Raw genomic sequence first — 19395 nt, 5'->3', positions numbered from 1 at the left:
AACCCAGACTGCCGTGGGTGCATATATTGCAACTCAGAAGGACCCTGAGCACGTCAGGGAAGAATCTGGTTGCGGTTGCAGCCTTAGAGTGTGTAGCCTTAGAACCTTTTATGTGTCCTCCATGTACTAGTGCTTTTGTTGTTCTTGTTTTAATATATAAATAACACATTGAAATTAATCAGGATAAAGTATTTTGGAGCTTGCGTTTGAATTGCATTGCTGCAGGACATTGAAAATAAACCTCGCACTAACGCTGTGGGCACCCGCCCGGTTCTCTTTGAGTTTGGCAGAGCACACCTCCCCACGCCGCCTCCCGCTGCGGCCCGGCCCGGCCCCTCCCTCTTCGCCCCGGGGTTTTCCGGCTGCTGCTGCGTCTTCCTTAGATTTGCTGCCTTAAGGGTTCCGGGCTGGGACGCGATGTCTTTGCAAGGGGCGGTAGGGGCTGCGGAGTTGATTTTCTATGTGAATGGGAGAAAGGTAAGTGTCGTTGGGAGGGAGTCTGGAGAAATGGCAACCGCTGTTTCAAAAGTAACCCTGAAAGGAGTGGGCACAGATAGGATCTAGTTTTCTCAGATTTCATCCTCGGGAGAGCATAACTGAATCCTTCCAAAGCCTTTGGAAAGTGAATCAGTCAGCTAGCGTTACTATGGTTAGCTAGTTCTCTTGCATCTAACAAGTGCTATAAGAAGGGGAGAAACGCCAGAGGGAGGACAGCTGTTGCTTAAAACATTCAGTTTTAGCTAGTTCTGCTGAGTTGGGGGGTGGGGGAAGTGGACTTTCAGTTGGCTATCAGATCTGGATGATGTGCAAACCAGGCCTGGCTTCTGATTTTTGATGGTTATTGGAGAAGAAATTTACACATGCACAGAAGCTAGTCAGCAAGGTTCTAGTGCCAAAATCTGGACTGTTGGCCATTTGCAAGAGCAAATCAAAAGCTTGTTATTGATTAAATGCAACTGCAAGGAACTAGCTGATTCAAAGCAGTGGAATAAGAAATCCTCTAATGGAGGCAAGAAGCAGGTACTTTTATTAGACTCAGTTGTTAGCCTAGTAAAATAAGTGAAAGTTGATATAAACAAAGCTAGAGAAAGTTATTCTTGCTGACAGCCTCAGAGGTTCCCTCTGGTTCACATCCTAGTAGGTTAAAGTGCCAAAGAGACTCTAAAATCTGCAAATGATTAATTCTTTATGCTATGCTACCACTGGTGTGGCAAAGTCCTGTTGCATTTTTATTTCTCGTGTGATTGAAGGTTAGTTCTTTCAGTATGACCTTGCAGTGAGCTGCATTTATTTTTAGTAGATCCTGGAAACATATCTGTCTGTGAAGGTATTTTCACAAGTCTAAACTCTCCTTGGCAATACAAGTAGTCCTATGAGAGTGAACTAGAGGATGTTTTTGTTCTGGCTTTGTAGGAATGTAGCCCACGTACTGAATTTTAAAAAGCTCTACTTTCTGAAAGTTTATTTTTTCTTTTCTTTTTGCAGATAATAGAGAAAAATGCCGATCCTGAACAGATGCTGCTGTTCTATCTGCGAAAGAGACGTATCCTTTTCTTGATTATTTTTCCTTGCAGTCACTCAGATGAAAGCCTCCTTCAAGTAGGATTCTCATAAGTGATAATTAAAAGGCCATTTTTGAGGTTAAAGAAGCTGTGACTTGCTTAAGATAAAATTGCTGTATTAAACAGTATGATGTTCTTAAGTCAAATGCTCTTCAATGAGCTGCTGTTTTTAGCCTAGTTTCCTAAACACAGAAGTTATCTCATCAGGCACTATTTGCATGTGTGTATCTATCTGTCTGTTCCTGAGAACTTTTTGGCCAGTATGAATAAAACTTAATAGCATAGTTGTCTCCAAGTTATGTAAAAAGTCTCTCTCTCTGGAAAGAAGAAAGACCTTGTGATGATGGCCTAAGTCTGTTGGAATTTTGTAATTATCTTATTTTCTTCTAAGTATTCCAAACAGTTTTCTAAACTCAAAACAAACAAACTCAAAACAAATAGGTTTTAATAGTAAGTAAATGCGCACAAGTATGTTTTTGAAACTGAAAAAATATAACAATTAACAAAACAGAATTTGAAAGGACTAGAACTCACATTTGCCAGTTTTCTTTTTGCAGAGAGTTTTGTCTTCTGTCCTGGTTTTAGTCCACAGGCTTTCTGTATTAGAAGATCTGCAGTTCTTGCTCTGATTTTTCCTTCTCATTCTGCTCAACTTTTCAGAGGTTTGCCTGTGTGTCTGCTCTCAGCTGTTAGTAATTTTCTGCAATCTAGTGCACCAAGAACCCAGTGTTCATACAGCTGTTGTGCAATACTGCTGAGTAACGTGTTATGTTTGGGGACCCTGAGCCAGGAATCAGGGAGCAGATGTGAAGAGCAGAATCTCCCCTATCTGACAGCTTCCTAGGCTGTCTCATCAAACATATCCCTGAAGGACTAGGTGACAGGTACTGTACAATAGAGAATTCACACAACAGAGAGTTTTTATAAACATCTCAAAAGAAAAACTTGAGTTGGAACATTTTGTTACTGGTTAGTCATGGGGAAGAGGCTGAAGAATAATAACTTTCTGTAATTCAAGTACTTAGGAAAATATTCTTCAGTAATCTGAACAAGTTCAGATTCCATTGAACTAAAAAAACACAGATTCATACTACCTTTACTGGAGGAGCTGTACTTGATTGCTTGAAGCACACTGGTGAGTGGTCCCATTCATAATATTGCGCTGACTTGATCTGGCACCTCAAAGAAACATTTAAACGTGTTATATCTTTATCTTTAAAATGGGGATAAGATTAGTTTGCTTTCAGGAGCCACTTGATGGTTTTACTTCACATTCTTGCATTTTGTTGCTTATGTCTGTATGATAGTGTACAATTCCTGAGATGTGCCTGCACAATTGCATCCAAAACCACTCAGCCAGGATGAGGTACTGATTTTATTCATAACAAAATTCAATACATAGTTGAGATAAAATAGGTAGGAGGATGGCTAATTATGACTATAAATGGGCCTTACTTTTCCAGTGGCACTTCTGGGGAAAAACTGAAATATTAGTTTCAATGTCCTAATGTAATATCATTGTGAATCTGTTTCATTCTTGTTTCTGTCCCAGCTTATACTTCTCCCAAAAGAACTGAGTTTCCTATTTCTTTGAAAACTGGATTTTATTGGTGTCATTCCTTAGCTTCAATTTTTTATTTTGCTAAAAATTATATTTTAGTAAAGAAAGCAATGCAATATAAATGCTATTGAATGTAACCAAATGTGTATTTCATCAAAATTCATGAAAAAGGTGGCCCTCACTCTTATAACAATAAAAGCAGAAATATATATATATATATTTCCCTAATAGTGGAATTTCAGTCCGTCTTACAGGAACTAAGTATGGCTGTGGAGGAGGTGGCTGTGGTGCCTGCACGGTGATGATATCAACTTATGAGCCAGCTTCAAAGAAGATACGGTATCCTTAACAAGAAATCTGAAAAGCTCTATGCTGTATTTTATGACTGTGGATACAGTTTCCAGGTATGAATGTATGAAGCTGTAAAAATACAGTTGTAAAATCTGCACTTATTAGTAAAATACTTCAAAGGAAGAGTTGATTTAATCTGAAGAAGGATACCGTTAAAAATTCTGTTAATTCAAGGGTGCTACATATTTGCAGCTTTGTGATGCTGAAATGCTTTATTTGCTAATATATACTGACAGCTGCATTGAGGAGTTCTCTCTTTAGGAGACACTAATTTAACATACTTTGTACTGACCACTGGAACATTGCTTCCCTCAGCAATTTTGTCTCACGACTGGTGTGAGGGCAGCCAAAATTATGAGGTGGATTAACCCAGCTTTCTAATACTGAACTCTCTCTCCTCTCCAAAAAAAGGACTTTGAGCCTCAAAGTGCTGATTGATTATGCCTGCTAGTTTTGTCAGTAAACTGAATGTGGAAATAAATTACTTTTAGATCAGGAAAATTCCAGTGAAATTGTTAAATGGTAACATTTTTTCAATTGTTGTTTTTTTCTTGTGGGGGGGGGGGGGAAGTCAGAATATGCTAGTTGTTCTTTAGACAATTGCATTCCATCAGAATACAATACAAATGAAATGTTTTATGTTATTGTTAGAGTTGATATTAAAAGAATCAGAATGACTCTGCCAAAACTAAACTTTTAAACCCTGGTAAAACAAAACATTTTGTAATTGATGATGAGAACCTTTCCAGAATTTTCATTTTGATACACTGTTCCTATTTAGAATGATATATATATATATATATAATTTTTTTTTCATTAGCATTGCCTTTGGATCAGAAATTTGAAGTTCAATTTATCAGCAGAGGACTTACTTCCTGCAGAGAACTACACCAACTTTCCCCGCTTTCCTCCTCCAAAACACATTTGAAAGATGCTTGTGGATAGGACTGATGAGAGGACAGTTGGAAAAGAATGAAGTATTAAGGAACATATAAATTCTCCACAACTGTCGATATTATGCCCTTGTTTATACAATCTGGGGACAGGAGACACAGCTGTTAAGGAAACTATTCTATAATGCCTTAGTCTCTTCTCTTACCAAATGATGATAGTGACTGTTTTATAAGTATAAAATAAGTCTTGATTTACCTCAATATAATATTCATCTGTGTTTAAGTTCTGTTTGCACCTTAATGTTCCAAAGACACTACTCAGCAAATGCATGCTTGCTTCCCATTTGTTCCTTGTATGGTATGGCAGTTACCACAGTGGAAGGTGTTGGAAGTACAAGAACCAGAATTCATCCAGTTCAGGTGAGAATACAGTATCACTATGTAGGAAGAGTACTGATTTTTTTCCTTTGTATGGACAATCTGAAGCGACAGTGTTTTTAGGATGTGGGACTTTCATATTTTGTTTGTTCTCCCTGCTAAATGATAACAGAAGGCAATGCGAGTTTCTAATTGTTGGTTGGTTCATCAAGACTGATGGTGTGTGGCTTGTGATAGCCCTTGTTGTAATACTGACATCTGATCAAATAGTTAGTACTTAAGATTTGTGCCATTTGGGCTAGTAGCACATCTTGGACTGAGCCCTTTCTGTGTTGTAAAAGAGATGAAAGACTGATGAAGATTAGTTAATTTCCCTGGTAATATGTGCTAGGGCATCATACCCAAAATAATTATGTGACAGTGTTTTCCTTAGTAGTTCAGAATTTCTTTCAAGACAGCTTTTAGTATGGCTTTCTTATTTATGGAAGATTATTAGAAAAGCAATGTACACCGAAAAAAGTGCTGTTCATAGCCTTTCATTTCAGGAAAGGCTTGCCAAGTGCCATGGCTCCCAGTGTGGTTTCTGTACCCCTGGAATGGTGATGTCCATATACAGTTTGTTAAGAAACCACCCAGAACCAACTTCAGAGCAGATGACTGCAGCTCTGGCTGGTAAGTATTCTCTCTTTTAATTTGCAGTTATTTCATCAAACCATTTTCTTCTGATACTTTGTGTATGTGAGTGCAAGTCTGTGTAAGCACACATGCAGGTATGTACTCTAAATTAAGTTTACACTGTCATTCTTTTCTCTTGAAAAATTGACTATGGAACTGTGGATTGTTTCAGGAGCAGGTGTTAAAAATGTCCTTATTTGCATCTTTTGAAGTGTTCTAAATCCAATTTGCCAAAAATAACAGTAGGTTGGATATGTAGCTGTACCTGGAAGTTACTGAGATCCTGTTGCATCTGGAGTTGAGAGTATCTTAAGCCTTACGGGAAGAAGGCCCCTTTGTGGTAGGAGTTAAACAATCAAGTGAGGTGAAGACATGTGAAGATAAAAATATCCTCTGTTATCTATTATGCCGTAGAGGCATTGTGGAGACAACGGCCTTTCTGGTTAAGATGAGATGAACTAGGTGGAGGCATAATGCTCAGCTCCTCCACTATTAGTTACAGATTGAAGGGATGGAAAAACATTTTGAGTGGGTGAGGAGCCTTTTACAATCTCTTATCTCCTGAGTACTCAGCTGTAGTTAGCATTTCCTCTAGTGAAGCTCTTTAATATTTCATATTCTGCTTTGAAACAAAAGCCTTTTTTTTTTTTTTTTTTTTTTTTTTCCTCAGGAGCTGCAAGATTGTAAGTCTAGTGATACTATGATGTTTTTATGTCTTTCAGAGGGCTGGCACTTTTTCTTGAGCTTCAAAAACATAAATCTCACATAAAAGCATTTTAAGTCAATGTACTTCAGGAAAAAAAAAAGATGTTTCTTAATGCTTTTCTTTTTGCAGGGAACTTGTGCCGCTGTACTGGATACAGGCCCATCCTAGATGCCTGTAAAACCTTTTGTAAGGTAAAAACTAGTGATTACAGGAGTACTTTCATCACTGTGTTGTGTTTGTTAGTACTCTTTACAGTATTAATAGATTATGCCTGTTAGTTCTATCACTATGTTTATAAACTAATGTTTTTCCTGTTGAGATAAGTGTATGAGGAGCATGAATTACTCTGAAATATAGTACCTATGCATATACAAGTCATGAAGATTTGTATTAATATCATATCTATCTTCTCTTAAGTGTTTTAAGTCAGAGTAAGGTGTCTAGTGACTTAACCTGTTTAAAAATAATGTGTTGTTTGGGATTGCCACAGATGAACTTGGTGTCTAGCCTAGATTATGAAGTGTAATCCAAAGTAACTACCTGATGTTTTGTTTTACCATAAGTCAGTACTGGTAAAAATAACACATCAAAGTAAAAAAAATAGGAGACTGAACTGACTGGATAAAGGAAATAACGCAGAATGTGTGCTCTCAAATTCCACCAAATCTGATATAGTATAAATTATTTTCTGCTAATGACTTCGATACCATAGGATTTTAAGATATTGTTGAGTATTGTTTCTTTAACACACATATACTTCCAATTTATTTTTTTATTAAATGTCACCCAGAACTTCATTGAAATGTTAGGAGATACTCTTAAATGAAATGTAACATAAAGAGAGAATGACTTAAGTAGGCTTTAAATCATTGCCATTAAAGGAAGTATTTTAGTGATGGAATTTTCCTACTTTAGGATTCTGTTTGTTGTCAAAGTAAAGCAAATGGAAGGTGTTGCTTGGATCGAGAAGAATTTGACAGAGAAGAGAAGGTAATATTTTAAGAACTGTAACTGTCCTGTTGATTGGATATAAAATTTGAGAAAGTATTTTGTTCTTATTGTTAAAGTATTCAAGACATATATATCCTCTATCAGTTTTATCTACCTTATTCCTTCCGCAATGTAACTTTTGTTATATGTGAAATCAGATATTTTATTATTCCTCACAATCTGGAAACACTTATAAACATTGAGATTTATTTGTGTATTTTTATGTAGAGGAGATGATGTAGCTGATATTCTCAGCTTTTCTTACATTGTAATCATTGCACTGTATGAAAAATCAGGCCATGTGTGGAACTGCCTAAAAGCAACGCCAAGTAATGAATTGAATTGAATGTAACTGAATGTGATGATCTGAATGTAACTTAAGAAACTGTTTGCTTGAGTGCAAAGAACTGTTACATTCAAAATAATAATAATAATAATGACAGTATTATTTGAAATCTCTTACCCATGTACATGTTTGACTTTGTTGTCAGTTTTCTTTGAATACTGTCTGACCTTTGGAGTACTGTAGATTGCCATGAGACCAGCTGCTACAGGAGTACAAGAAGCCAGTAGTTAGTTCTTTAGTTACTTGCCTGTCGTGGTTTAACCCTGCAGACAGCTAAGCATCACACATCTGTTTGCTTACTCTTCCTACAGTGAGACAGGAGAGAGAATCGGGAAAAAAAAAAGTAAAACTTGTGTATTGTGATAAAGGCAGTTTAATAGGATAGAAAAAGGGATAGTAATAATGATGATGATAAAAGAATATACAAAACAAGTGATGCACAACACAATTGTTCACCACTTGCTCACTGATACCCAACCATACCACATAGCAAACAGTGTCCAGCCTCTCCTTCTGCAGCCTTCTCCCCCTTTTTAGGCAATTTAGCATTAAATCCGAGAGGTAACAGAGTTACTGATTTTATACTGACCTCAGTGGAACCCTTTCAGTTTCTTTTTGGTTTTGTGTGGAACTAATAAGAAGAAAAAGTCTTGGTCTTGTTTTTTTGTCTTTTAAGGAATCTGTTGGACTGTTCTCACCAGATGAATTCCAGCCCTTAGATCCCACCCAAGAGTTTATATTTCCTCCAGAACTTATGGTAATTTTTGTGGCTTATAGTCTACTCTTAAGCTCTGTCTTTTCTCTTATAGTAAGTAGCCCGTAGTTTAAGACACATTTTGAATCCCTATTTAGCAGTGATTCATCAGAAGAAATGTCATATCATCTCAAATATCATTCTGGACTGATATTTTTGTATTCCAGTGATCTCCTTGATTTATTACATATTAAAAAATCACATTGGGGAACTGAAAATGCAGAATCAATCATTGGGTGAGAATACTAAGAAGTAGCCTAAAGCAGGTATTCAGAGCAGCACCTGAATGTACAAATGTTCCCAGCAATCTGAATGACAAACGCTTTTTATTAATGCCTTTTCCCCATTATGTTATTTAATAGATTTATTTTTTTCTGGTCTTTTCTGTAAAATTGTCAGCCTCAGCTGGCCACTGTGACTGGTGAATGTTTAGCCCCAGTGGCTAATGTGTAACAAAGACACAAGTGTATGAAGTAAGGGCACTAGGATAGAAAATGCTGATAATCCTTTATTATTGACAGCAGTATTTGGCCTAGAAAATACAAAAACTCACTGCTTTACGTTATTGTTATAGATTCAAAGCCAAATTCTATATAACTAGTTGTCTGCTTACAGAGAGAAGTTATGAACGGTGAGGTAGGTGTTTCTGACTGTGTATTTGTACCAACACTAATTCACAAGCTATATTGAAGTGATCGGTGCCACTCCGGGCATTCATATTTATGTAAAAAGGAGCATAGCTGCTGGTATCACTGGTAGTCTCCAAACAAACAAAGTGTGCAAGCACCTCCCTAAATATTTTAAATCACTTTCCTATTAATTTCAACAATTGCAGACCCTATTTGTACATTTTTTGTTTGGGGGTTATTTCATATATTTCTTATTAATCTGGTCTATTAGCACATTGGAATGAACTGAAGATGGTTCATTCATTAATTCTAAAAATTCACCACAGTTGAAAGAATCAGCCTGGCAGTTCAATTTTTGTGCAGTTTGGAATGATTAAGTAGAACTGACATATTTTAAGACCTTTTTTACTTCTGGTCTCACAGCTGTCTGTTAGACCCTGCCAACTGTATATATCATTGAATCATAGAATGGTTTGTATTGGAATGGACCTTTAAGATCATCTGGATCCAACCCCCTGATACAGGCAGGGACACCCCCCTCTAGATCAAGTTGCTCACAGTCCATTCATAACCTCTCTGGGCAACCTATTCCAGCATCTCCCCACCCACACAATAAAGAATTTCTTCCTAATAACTAGTCTAAATCTACTCTCTTCCAGTTTAAATGCATTTCCCCTCATCCTATTACTATCTGCCCTTATAAAAATAATCTCCCCAACTTCCCTGTAGGTCCCTCTCAGGTACTGGAAAGCCATGTTTAAATATGTAAATCTGCTGTGTTTCCACATCAGAGAATGGCTGAAAATCAACTGAAAAGGACTCTGGTTTTTCGTGGGGAGCGGATGGTGTGGATTGCTCCTGTAAGCTTAGATGAATTACAGGATCTGAAAGCTGCCCACCCTGAAGCACCTCTTGTTGTTGGAAACACTGGCGTGGGTACGTGCAGTCAGAATGTCTTCTATTATCATGTTGTCAGTGTGCATGCATGGAGTGAGGCTACCTTTCTAGTTCATTTTGTGTTTTTGTCACTGTGTTGGAATTGAGATTATGGAATGTGTCTTTTTATCCAAAGTGTTTTTCTGTTTGATAGGACCTGATATGAAATTTAGAGGTGTGTTCCATCCAATTGTCATTGCTCCTGCCAGGATCCCAGATCTGAATGTGGTGAAATGCACAAGTGATGGTCAGTGGACTTTTCTTTGTTCAGTCTTGAGAGATTTCTTTGCAGCAAGGGATATTACTATTTTCCATGGCGCTGAAGGTGTAAAATTGCTGTATAACAATCCTGGCTGTACAGCCATGCCAAAGTATGCTTGGTTATTTCCTCTATCAAGGTGGCTGTGGCCACTGTTTGTGATACAGACGTCTGTCTTCATAACACAGTAGAGTATGGATCAGAAATATTTCATATAATAATGCAGGGTTATCTTGGTAATACCAGTTCTGGTTCTAATTCATACACCATTTGATTTTTAATCTCTGTACTGCAGAGAACAGCGGAGAGTTTAATCAAAATTATGCAGCTACACACACACACACACACTCACACACACACACACATATATGTATTTTTTCCTATGCTAGCAAAAAAATGTTTCCTATGTGATTCAACAGGGATGACAATATGCATCAACTAGTCCTGATGTCAAACATAAGAATGTTAAATATTGCTAATTTATACTCTTGTATCTCAATGTATGTATTTAAGATCAGCACTGAGTGTTTTTTTTTAATTGAAGTAAACTAGGTTTTAGTTTCAAAATAAGCTCTTCTGAAATTTGAAATAGCAACTAGAAATAGACATAAAAGTAAAATAATAACATAATTAAATTTAAATTATGTTGTGCACGTTTCAAGGAAAATTAGTCTCTATATCTATAGATAGATATAGGCCCCTATATCTAATGACAGTCACTTCCTAAATGCCCGAAGCAGCTTTCTTTGAAGTAGTAAAATATATTTAACACTTCCAGCACTGCATCTAGAGTGAGTATCTTTTTCAGTTCATTTTAGTCAGCTGGTTCGAGTTGATGATTGATTTGTTCTTAGGTGAAAAGAGGCTGGGAATTGGGAAAAGAAAACAGAGAATGCATGCCGTATCTTTTACTCAGGAAAAAGAAAAAGGTCTAGTTATGAGAGAGTGAGACTTAATGATTCTAACATCATAGAGGTGCAGTTTAGTTTGGAGACAAGAAGTGTTATTTTCTCTTTTTAATTAGATTTAAATGCAAAGCATATTTTGATTAATTTTATGTTGTTTTAAATACACAATATAGTTTTACTCGATTCATAAAAATTGATTTTGAAATGATATGTTCTTTGACCTATATTTTTGATTGAATGCTAGAGCCTATTCTGAGTTCTGACTTCTCATAGCTAAAACCTATCAAAAAATTTGAATTTCAAAGCAATTTCTACCATTTTATAGTATTTAAAAAATTAAGAAGTATAATCTTAATATCTTGATTCACTACTGAAGTGAATATATTTAGCTAAAGGTTATCTTTCTAGTGCAAAACAGACTAATACCGTATTCAGTGTTAGAATTATATATTTTATTGCAAATGACACCTTAGGACAGGAAATATAATATAGATACAGAAAGTGTTTGCAAAGAAAATAAGCCTGTTGAAGTTGCCTCACCTTTGGGTGAAACCTCACCTAGACACTTATATAGTCAAAGATAGTGAAAAAAAAAAAAAAAAAAAAAAAAAAAAAGCAGGTGGAAGGAGAGAACAAGATTCTCTTTTAGTGTGAGAGTTGAATCATTTGCTCAGTTTCATCATTTCATAAAACTCTATCCTCAGTCTCCTGAATCCCTCTAACAGGCAATAACTTAGCCTTAAATCTACCTGTTACTGCATATGAGCAGTTTGAACGTAGTTTAAAATGCTGACAGTAAAACAATTATTGCATCATGCTTTCATAATATTTTGGTTACAGGATTAACTATAGGAGCTGCCTGCAGCCTCTCTCTGATGAAAGATATCTTGACAAATGCAATTTCGGAGTTACCTGAAGAGAAGACAAAGATTTTCTATGCAGTCTTACAGCAGTTAAGAACACTGGGTGGAGAACAGATAAGAAATGTTGCTGTATGTTGTACATTACTTCAAGTAACTGTTGCATTTGTGGAACAGTAGCTATGTGAAATTGCTTCTAACCACTTGTAAAACTTGCATATTAAATTTTTTAGCTGTTATTTTTCTCTCAGTGCTTCTGTTAGAGAGGCACCTAGACTTATGGGTGAACTTTCTGGTATATTGTAGGTATAAATGTGAAGGTGATGGAGAGAAATAACTTTGATTTTTTTTTTTTTCTCAAGTCATTAGGTGGAAACATTATAAGTCGAAAATCAACCTCAGACTTGAATCCTATTCTGGCAGCTGGCAATTGTATGCTTAATCTGGCTTCAAAAGGTAAGAGAGATTCTTTCTCTGTACAAGTGCCAGAAGCACAGGATGATATTGTACAAGGTGCAAGGCTGAGTAGTAAATGGCTGTTGAGTATTTGTTAAGGAACCCTTTTCAGATCTGTTAGAGAAGAAATTTACAAACTAAGAATGTCAAAGATTCTCATGTCAAGGTAAGCGTTTGAACCAACTGGATCTTATGTCTTTTTGTGGGCAGTGAATTGCCAAAAGCATTTCTTAAACCTCTCTATTTGAGTAGGCCACTGTACTGGTAATTTTCCCTGTAGTTGGTACTTTGTGCTAGCCTTAAAATCATCCCCTGGCCCTGACCCTGACAGGAACTCTTTTGACAGCTTTTTGCTTCTTACTGATTCTGTGATTCTAAGACCTGTTTTTGTCCTTAATCTGGACTGAGCGTATGTTGCCATTTCAGACCATGTAATTCTTCACTCAGTGCCGTGAAATAAATATCTTTAATGGTTTTGCTTTTGTGCCAAGGTTTGTTGGAACAGATACACAAAAAAATTATGCTCTATGATTTCCATTACTTCTTCCTGCATAGTTTACCACTGGAAGTGATAGTAGAAATATTTGCATCCCCTTGTTCAAAAACTCCAATGATATGCCTGTTTATTTGAGTGACAAATAGAATCACTAACACATACCTCTGTTAGCCTGGCAGAAATTTACTGCTGGAAAAGGTTTTCAGGCACTTTCGTGTATTTTTAACATAGTTTTTCACCAGGTGGTAGTCAGTGAAAATAGGAAAAATGGTTTGTTGGGTAAATGAGGTTGCAGAAACACTCTTTGTTCTTATTATTTACCTTAGTTTGCAGTGCAACAGAAAATGTCTTCCCACATCCTTGCAGGCTTGAAGAGGAATTGGACAATATGTCTATACATTTTCAAAGTCTGTTCTATATAAAACTGCAAAGGCAAAACCCTAAAAACACCAGCGCTGCCATTTTGACAGTGTTGCTTTTCAGTTTCAAAACTCAGAAAAATAACCTTTCTTTACTAAAACTCTGCTATTACAGAAGTTGTGTTTTGGGAATGCAGATTGAATGCTAAGTGATATTCTAGGGTGAATATGCTGCTGTGTTGCCATTACATGTAGCATGGAAAAACATGAGGAAAGTAGTCCTGCTGCAAAGCAACCAGTGTTGTGGTGTCAGGCTCATTGAATATTAGGGGGATACATGAAACGCTTGAAAATGACAAAGAAGATTATCTGGGTCTAGAAAGTTTTGAGATGGCTCAAATAGATAATAAAAAGAAGTCAGTTCTACATTTTTACAGCAGTTCTCTCTCATTCACAGTAGTCTTACTTGCTCCCTTTTAGCAGAAAAGGTAGTGATGGCAGCAGCTATAGAGATTTGGTGGAACACATTGACAGGAGCAGGAGAAGAGAAGAAGTAATATTGGTAGAGAAGATTACAGAACAGGGATAATTTTCTATTTTTCAGAACCTTGATATTATCTGGAATATAAAGCACTCATACACTTACAGAATGCATGGTAAGATGTTATGTAAACTAAAGTTGTTATTTACATACAAAGTTTGCGTGTATTTTCCAACTAAAACTGTTTAATGTGTGTTTTTGGCACAATTGTAAAACGTTTATGTTTCTTGTTTGTTTGTTTGTTTTTTAGGAGGAAAGAGATCGATTCCTTTGAGTGACATTTTTGCAGATGGAGTTGGTAACAATACTATTATGCCAGAAGAGATCTTAGTCTCTGTCCATATTCCCCATTCTAGGAAGGTGAGTCACTGATGTGTTCAGATTTTCTTCATGAAGATTTAGAGACTTACAAAAACAGCAGGAGTGGGGCATAATACCTATGTTTAAGGTAATACTGTTACTGTCTACTTTCTGGATTCCTTGTGTTTGATCTTATTAACATCATACAAACTCCCAGTCTCTGCCAAAAACAACTCAGCAAGTAGTTGGTGATATACCAAGTGTGATTTTTAGGCAAACATGATGAGGGCAATAACAACTGACATTTAACTACAAGTGCGGGTTCTTGGACAAGCTCTTATAGTCTTCATTGACACAGCCTGCTCAGCTGTGAAATGGTTAACACTAGGCAAAAAAGAGTTGTCGCCTCTTGAGGATTTTTCCTAAAATTATTTAAGATTGGATGTGTGTGTGGTGCTTCTGTAAATGTTTCTGAACTGGATGATATTTAAATGATATTGTTTGCAATGGTGGATATGACATCTTTGAAGAGAATTAGGGGCAATTTTACCTGAGTTGTTTAAAGGTTACTTGAACCTTTAAGATTTTGGTCCTATTCTCCTCCTCCTTCCCTCTATAAGATCCCTATTTTTTGTCTATCATGAGAAAGTTTAGTCATCTGAACTGTGTGGGCAACAGAGGATCAAGAGAGAGCTGCTAGAGAACCAGAGAAGCATAAAGCAACTGAAAAGTCAACAGAAGGAAACATGTGGTACTGAATGCTCAGGGGGTTGAGTTTGTGCTTGTCACAGGTTACCTAGATTTACCTGTGCCGGTGACAGGAGGCAGCTGCCCCCTGTGTTTCTAGTCACTTGCTTCTGCAGTGCGAAACTATGTTCTGCTTTCTGATCCTTACATGTCTGACAGTTATTCACTTTTGTCTGATCTTGTTCAGGGAGAGTACATCTCTGCATTCAGACAAGCACCAAGAAGAGAAAATGCTCTTCCAATAATTAGTGCTGGAATGAGAGTCCTTTTTGAAGAAGGTACAGACAAAATTAAGGATTTGAGCATTTTCTATGGAGGTGCTGCGTCGACAACTATCTGTGCAAAGCAAACTTGTCAGACACTTATTGGAAGGTAAAATTGGTCAGTGTTTTCTGCATCTCAGAATGAAGGGATTTTGATAACCTTTTTGGACTCTTTATGTGCTTAAATTTACTCTAATATATTTATACCCTGATATCTCACATTGTGCAGCTACATGGAATTCTGTGTTTGGGTTACTTCAAAAAAAGCTTTATCAGAAAATGTGGCTCAACCATTGAATATTAATCAGATCTCTTAAAAGCATCTCCAGTTTGCAACACTGTTGTTGTTTTCTTTTCTCTAAATATGGGGTATTATCTTCAGAGTAATTATAATCCATAAGTGTTAAATCAACTAACTTCTGACACAGGGCTCATTGACTTTCACTGACTTATGATAGCTTACTTCTGTGAGCAGTATCAGCCAACGCTATTTTAAAAATTGAAGGCCATCATTAAAATCAATATCTTGGTTTAGTTGTAGGCAAAATGGTACATAGATATTACTGAAATACATACATATTTATTTACTTATTCATCTTGAGCCCTAGTCTGATAATATCTGTGTGATTCCTTCTGACAGATACTGGAATGAACAGATGTTGGATGAAGCTTCCAGGTTAATCCTCAATGAAATAGTTCTCCCGGACTCAGCCTGGGATGGGAAAGTAGAATATAAAAAGACTTTGATAATTAGTTTCTTCTACAATTTTTTCTTGAAAATATTGCAGTCACTGAAGACAATGGTAAATTGATTCTCCTTGTTTCCTTTTGTCGAGTTAAGTGAAGGATTTTTTCCTGTATGTTGATGTTTGTGGTTTGTACAGTGTGCCAAATATTTTCTTACAGGGTTTAGATCTAAAGAGAAATATAAGCACTTAAATCCGTAAGAGATGTATGGAGAGGTGCCTGCTTAACTTTTAGATGCCCAAATATCTTTGCCTTTGACACTGGGCTATTAAAAAAAGAAATAAAATAGCAAGGATAATGCAAAAGCATATCAGTATTAAGATCTTCTTACTCCATCTGTCTGCAGTTCAAAAAAAAAACAACAACAAAACCACAAAAGACAAAACAAAACACCAACAAAATTAATTTAAAGTATTTGGAAAGCAACTGTATGTGTTAATCCAATGCTCCTTGTTTTGTAAGTTGTTGAGTGGGAGAGATGGACTCTAAAATTTCGCTGGCCTAATACATTTTAGCTGTGATTTATCTATTTTTGTCTGGTCTTTTCTGAGGAAAAGTGAAATCTTAAAGCTCTAAATTCTTTCCACGTTGTCATTTTAGAGCCTAAACTGTGGGAATCTTGAAAGAATTTTCTGTAGAGAGAGCCTGAAATGGCTGATTTCTGTTGTTAGCTTTACTATTTAAAATGTGAGCTTTAATAGTAATTTGCTTCCTTTTTCAGGACCCTTGTCGCTATCCTGGCATCCCTATGGAATATGAGAGTGTTCTAGAACACTTCCAAACCAAAATGCCCCAGAGCATCCAAATATACCAGGCAAGTGATTTCATTCTAAGATTATTCTGTGCTTTGTGAGACTTGGTTAAAAATTAAGGTTCAAGCAAGGACTGAGAGAAATAGGCGCTGAGTGCTTGGTTTTAAGTGCATCTAAGTTATAGAAACCTTGCCTTCTCAATATACTGAATTATGAACAGTTCACAGAAGATACATATTTCAAGTAAATCCTATTGTCAGCCCACTTAAAGCTGATACGTGTCTGTGCTCAACCTAATTTGAAAAATCTTAGACAGAAATAAAAGACATTGACAAGTCCAAGGATACAGTAATATTCATGTCTCAACTTGCACTTTTCCTAGGCTTTAAGAAGGTTCTTAGTTCTTAATATAGATTGAGGACTCAAGATGAAGTTTGTGATAGCCATCTGCTCAGTGTTAAAGGAGAAGTAAGCAGTAGATGGCAGCAGAGAACCGAACTTAGATTTCCTGAGCTCTTTGAGTCCTAGTATCTGGATCTGGGTGGGAAATGCAGCAGGGAAAGGGGTTTAATCTTCTCATGTTGTTAATAAGAATACAGTTTTTTTACAAAATCAAATTGTTAAAAACCTAAAGAAAATTCAAATGAAATCTTGCTAAACGTTTTTGTTTAAATTTTAGATATTCCTTAGAATAACTTGTTAAACAAATTTGAAGCATTTAAAGCTAAGTCATTATCTACAGCTTCTGCAGACTTACCTTAAAAGTAATGGCAGTACAAAATTAACAAAAGATCCAGGATTAAGGAGATCCGTTTTCTGTGGATTCCTACAATTTATTCCTGAGCTGACAGAGAGTAACTTAACAAGTGAAATGGACACCATTTATTTTTCTGATCAGCCAGCACTCATAAACACAGAAGATACAGAAACCCAAAATGTCTGTTTCATCACTTTAAATTTCTGACTTTTGCAAGTTCTCCTACCTGGAACTTTTTGTATGAAGCTGTTATGTTTTTATTTTTCAGTTAGGGGATAAAACGAACATATATCTTTCAAGATAAATATGAGGTAAGGTTTAGATAGACTTGCTGAGTAACTTTAGTCAATCAAGTGAAAATTGCCTTTGGTCTAATAGCAGAGAATGTACCAGAAGGTGCAAGAGAGAAATGCATAGTGAGAACAGTTGTGTGCTGGAGGCCATAGAAGAAAAAACACTTTAAGACCTCAGCAAATCAGTAGCTCTAAATGCAGAATTTGAGAAAGTGTGATCGCTGACCCAGAAGCTAGAAAACTGGTTTGGAAATGGACATAAACTAGTTGGTTTGGCAGAATTATCTAGCAACACTAAATTGACTTTCAGGAAAACCTTGAAAAATAAGGTCAGTAAGGCATGACATTCATACACTGTTGTAAGGGAATAAACTTGAGAAGGAAATATTTAAACATTTTCTGACTGATTTACACTGATTGCAGTCTTTCACTGAGGGAGATAAATCCTACAAACCATTGCAAACTGTTGAAACTAGAACACCACGGAGTGCCAGAATACAGAACAGCAAAATGTGAGAATAATTCAGAAAGTTATCAGAGTCTCATGACACCAATCAGTAAGGGAGAAAAACGACCTTCTAAAAAGTATCTGCTCTTTGTATGATTTTGATGTGATTATGAAAAACATACATTTATGTGAACCTGTACAAGAGTCTTGGAAGACTCCTTGGGAGGCGTGATTAGAAAAAATCTCAGGAGCTGCAGTCTAGTTCTGGGTCTGGTTTCAGTGTAGAACCAGAAGATGAGAATACAGACAGCTAATCTTTATCTGATTTTTCTAATTAATCTAACATAGCATTATTTTTAACATTTTATTTTATTTTATTTTTTTATGATACAGGATGTAGAGTTGAGTCAGTCTCCCCAGGATCCTGTGGGGCGGCCTGTTATGCACCAGTCTGGAATTAAGCATGCCACTGGTGAAGCAGTTTACATCGATGATATTCCTTCGGTGGATGGGGAGCTCTCCCTGGCTGTTGTCACTAGTTCCAGAGCTCATGCTAAGATTGTGTAAGTGTTCCAAGTGTATCTGAAGAAAGCGTTACTATGAAGTCTGATGTTTTTAGAACAGACTAATGAAGCTGAATTGTGTGTATACAGAATAACACATCTGATGCCCACAATGGCTCACGTGTTGGAAGCAAAATTATCATAGAATCACTGAGTGGTTTGAGTTGGCAGAGACCTTTAAGATCAGCTGGATCCAAGCCCTGCTATAGGCAGGGGCACCTCCCACTAAACCAGGTTGCTTAAAGCCTGGACTTGAACGTTTCCACAGAGGAGGTGTTCACAACCTCTCTGGGCAACCTGTTCCAATGTCTCCCCACCCTCACAGTAAAGAATTTCCTTCTAAAATCTAGTCTAACTCTACCCTCTTCCAGTTTAAAGCCATTTCCTCTCATCCTGTTGTTACCTACCCTTATAAAAGTCTCTCCCCAGCTTTCCAGTAGGACCCCTATTGTCACTCTAGTAAAAGGCTCTGATAGGATTTACATATATCACTTCATATCACTGTCCTATGGAGGATGAACTATTTCTGTTCAGTGAGCCAGCGTACTTAAATCTAACCTAGGTACCTACACACAGTGCTGAACTGTGCAATGCAGAGAGGCAGCTAAACGTTTCTGAAGATAGTTTTGAAATCTCAACTCTATTATGAAAAAAGAGAACTGTTCAAAATGTAGGAAATAACATTGTCGCATTGCAGCAAGGTAGAAAAGCTCATATGAGGCCTTGTAAGAGAGGAAGATGGGAAGGTAATCTTGTTTTGAAAGGAAACTATTTTCTCATTTGCTTTAGTGCTGATATATGAATAGTTTTTCTGTCATAAAGATATAAAAATACACATACACAAGTTGTATGCCCAATGTTCAAG

The 19395-nt window shown here is 36.6% G+C and overlaps 1 protein-coding gene across 6 annotated transcripts in view; it reads left to right on the top strand.

Annotated features, from left to right (window-relative positions):
- The first annotated feature begins 339 nt into the window (after positions 1 to 339).
- The window catches only part of LOC107316537 (aldehyde oxidase), a 38022-nt gene continuing 18966 nt past the window's right edge, over positions 340 to 19395 (top strand). For 4 of the 6 annotated variants that reach the window (XM_015868175.3, XM_015868176.3, XM_015868174.3 and 1 more), the window contains exons 1-17: positions 340 to 477; positions 1486 to 1543; positions 3366 to 3462; positions 4679 to 4787; positions 5291 to 5417; positions 6256 to 6317; positions 7042 to 7116; positions 8139 to 8219; positions 9637 to 9781; positions 9936 to 10028; positions 11789 to 11940; positions 12171 to 12264; positions 13911 to 14020; positions 14895 to 15079; positions 15611 to 15773; positions 16439 to 16531; positions 18361 to 18530. In XM_015868175.3, coding sequence (XP_015723661.2) covers positions 418 to 477; positions 1486 to 1543; positions 3366 to 3462; positions 4679 to 4787; positions 5291 to 5417; positions 6256 to 6317; positions 7042 to 7116; positions 8139 to 8219; positions 9637 to 9781; positions 9936 to 10028; positions 11789 to 11940; positions 12171 to 12264; positions 13911 to 14020; positions 14895 to 15079; positions 15611 to 15773; positions 16439 to 16531; positions 18361 to 18530 — 1874 coding nt within the window. In that variant the 5' untranslated portion in view covers positions 340 to 417. Of the gene's footprint in view, positions 478 to 1485; positions 1544 to 3365; positions 3528 to 4294; positions 4788 to 5290; positions 5418 to 6255; positions 6318 to 7041; positions 7117 to 8138; positions 8220 to 9636; positions 9782 to 9935; positions 10029 to 11788; positions 11941 to 12170; positions 12265 to 13910; positions 14021 to 14894; positions 15080 to 15610; positions 15774 to 16438; positions 16532 to 18360; positions 18531 to 19395 lie in introns of all 6 variants that reach the window. The other 2 variants (XM_085552707.1, XM_085552706.1) reach the window with 2 other exon arrangements.

The sequence above is a fragment of the Coturnix japonica genome, chromosome 7 (genome assembly GCF_054131305.1).
Source record: "Coturnix japonica strain WE chromosome 7, WE-NBRP24, whole genome shotgun sequence".
Lineage (NCBI taxonomy): Eukaryota > Metazoa > Chordata > Aves > Galliformes > Phasianidae > Coturnix > Coturnix japonica.
Note: the sequence above shows the minus strand (reverse complement) of the source record. Positions and strands in the feature narration are given on the sequence as shown.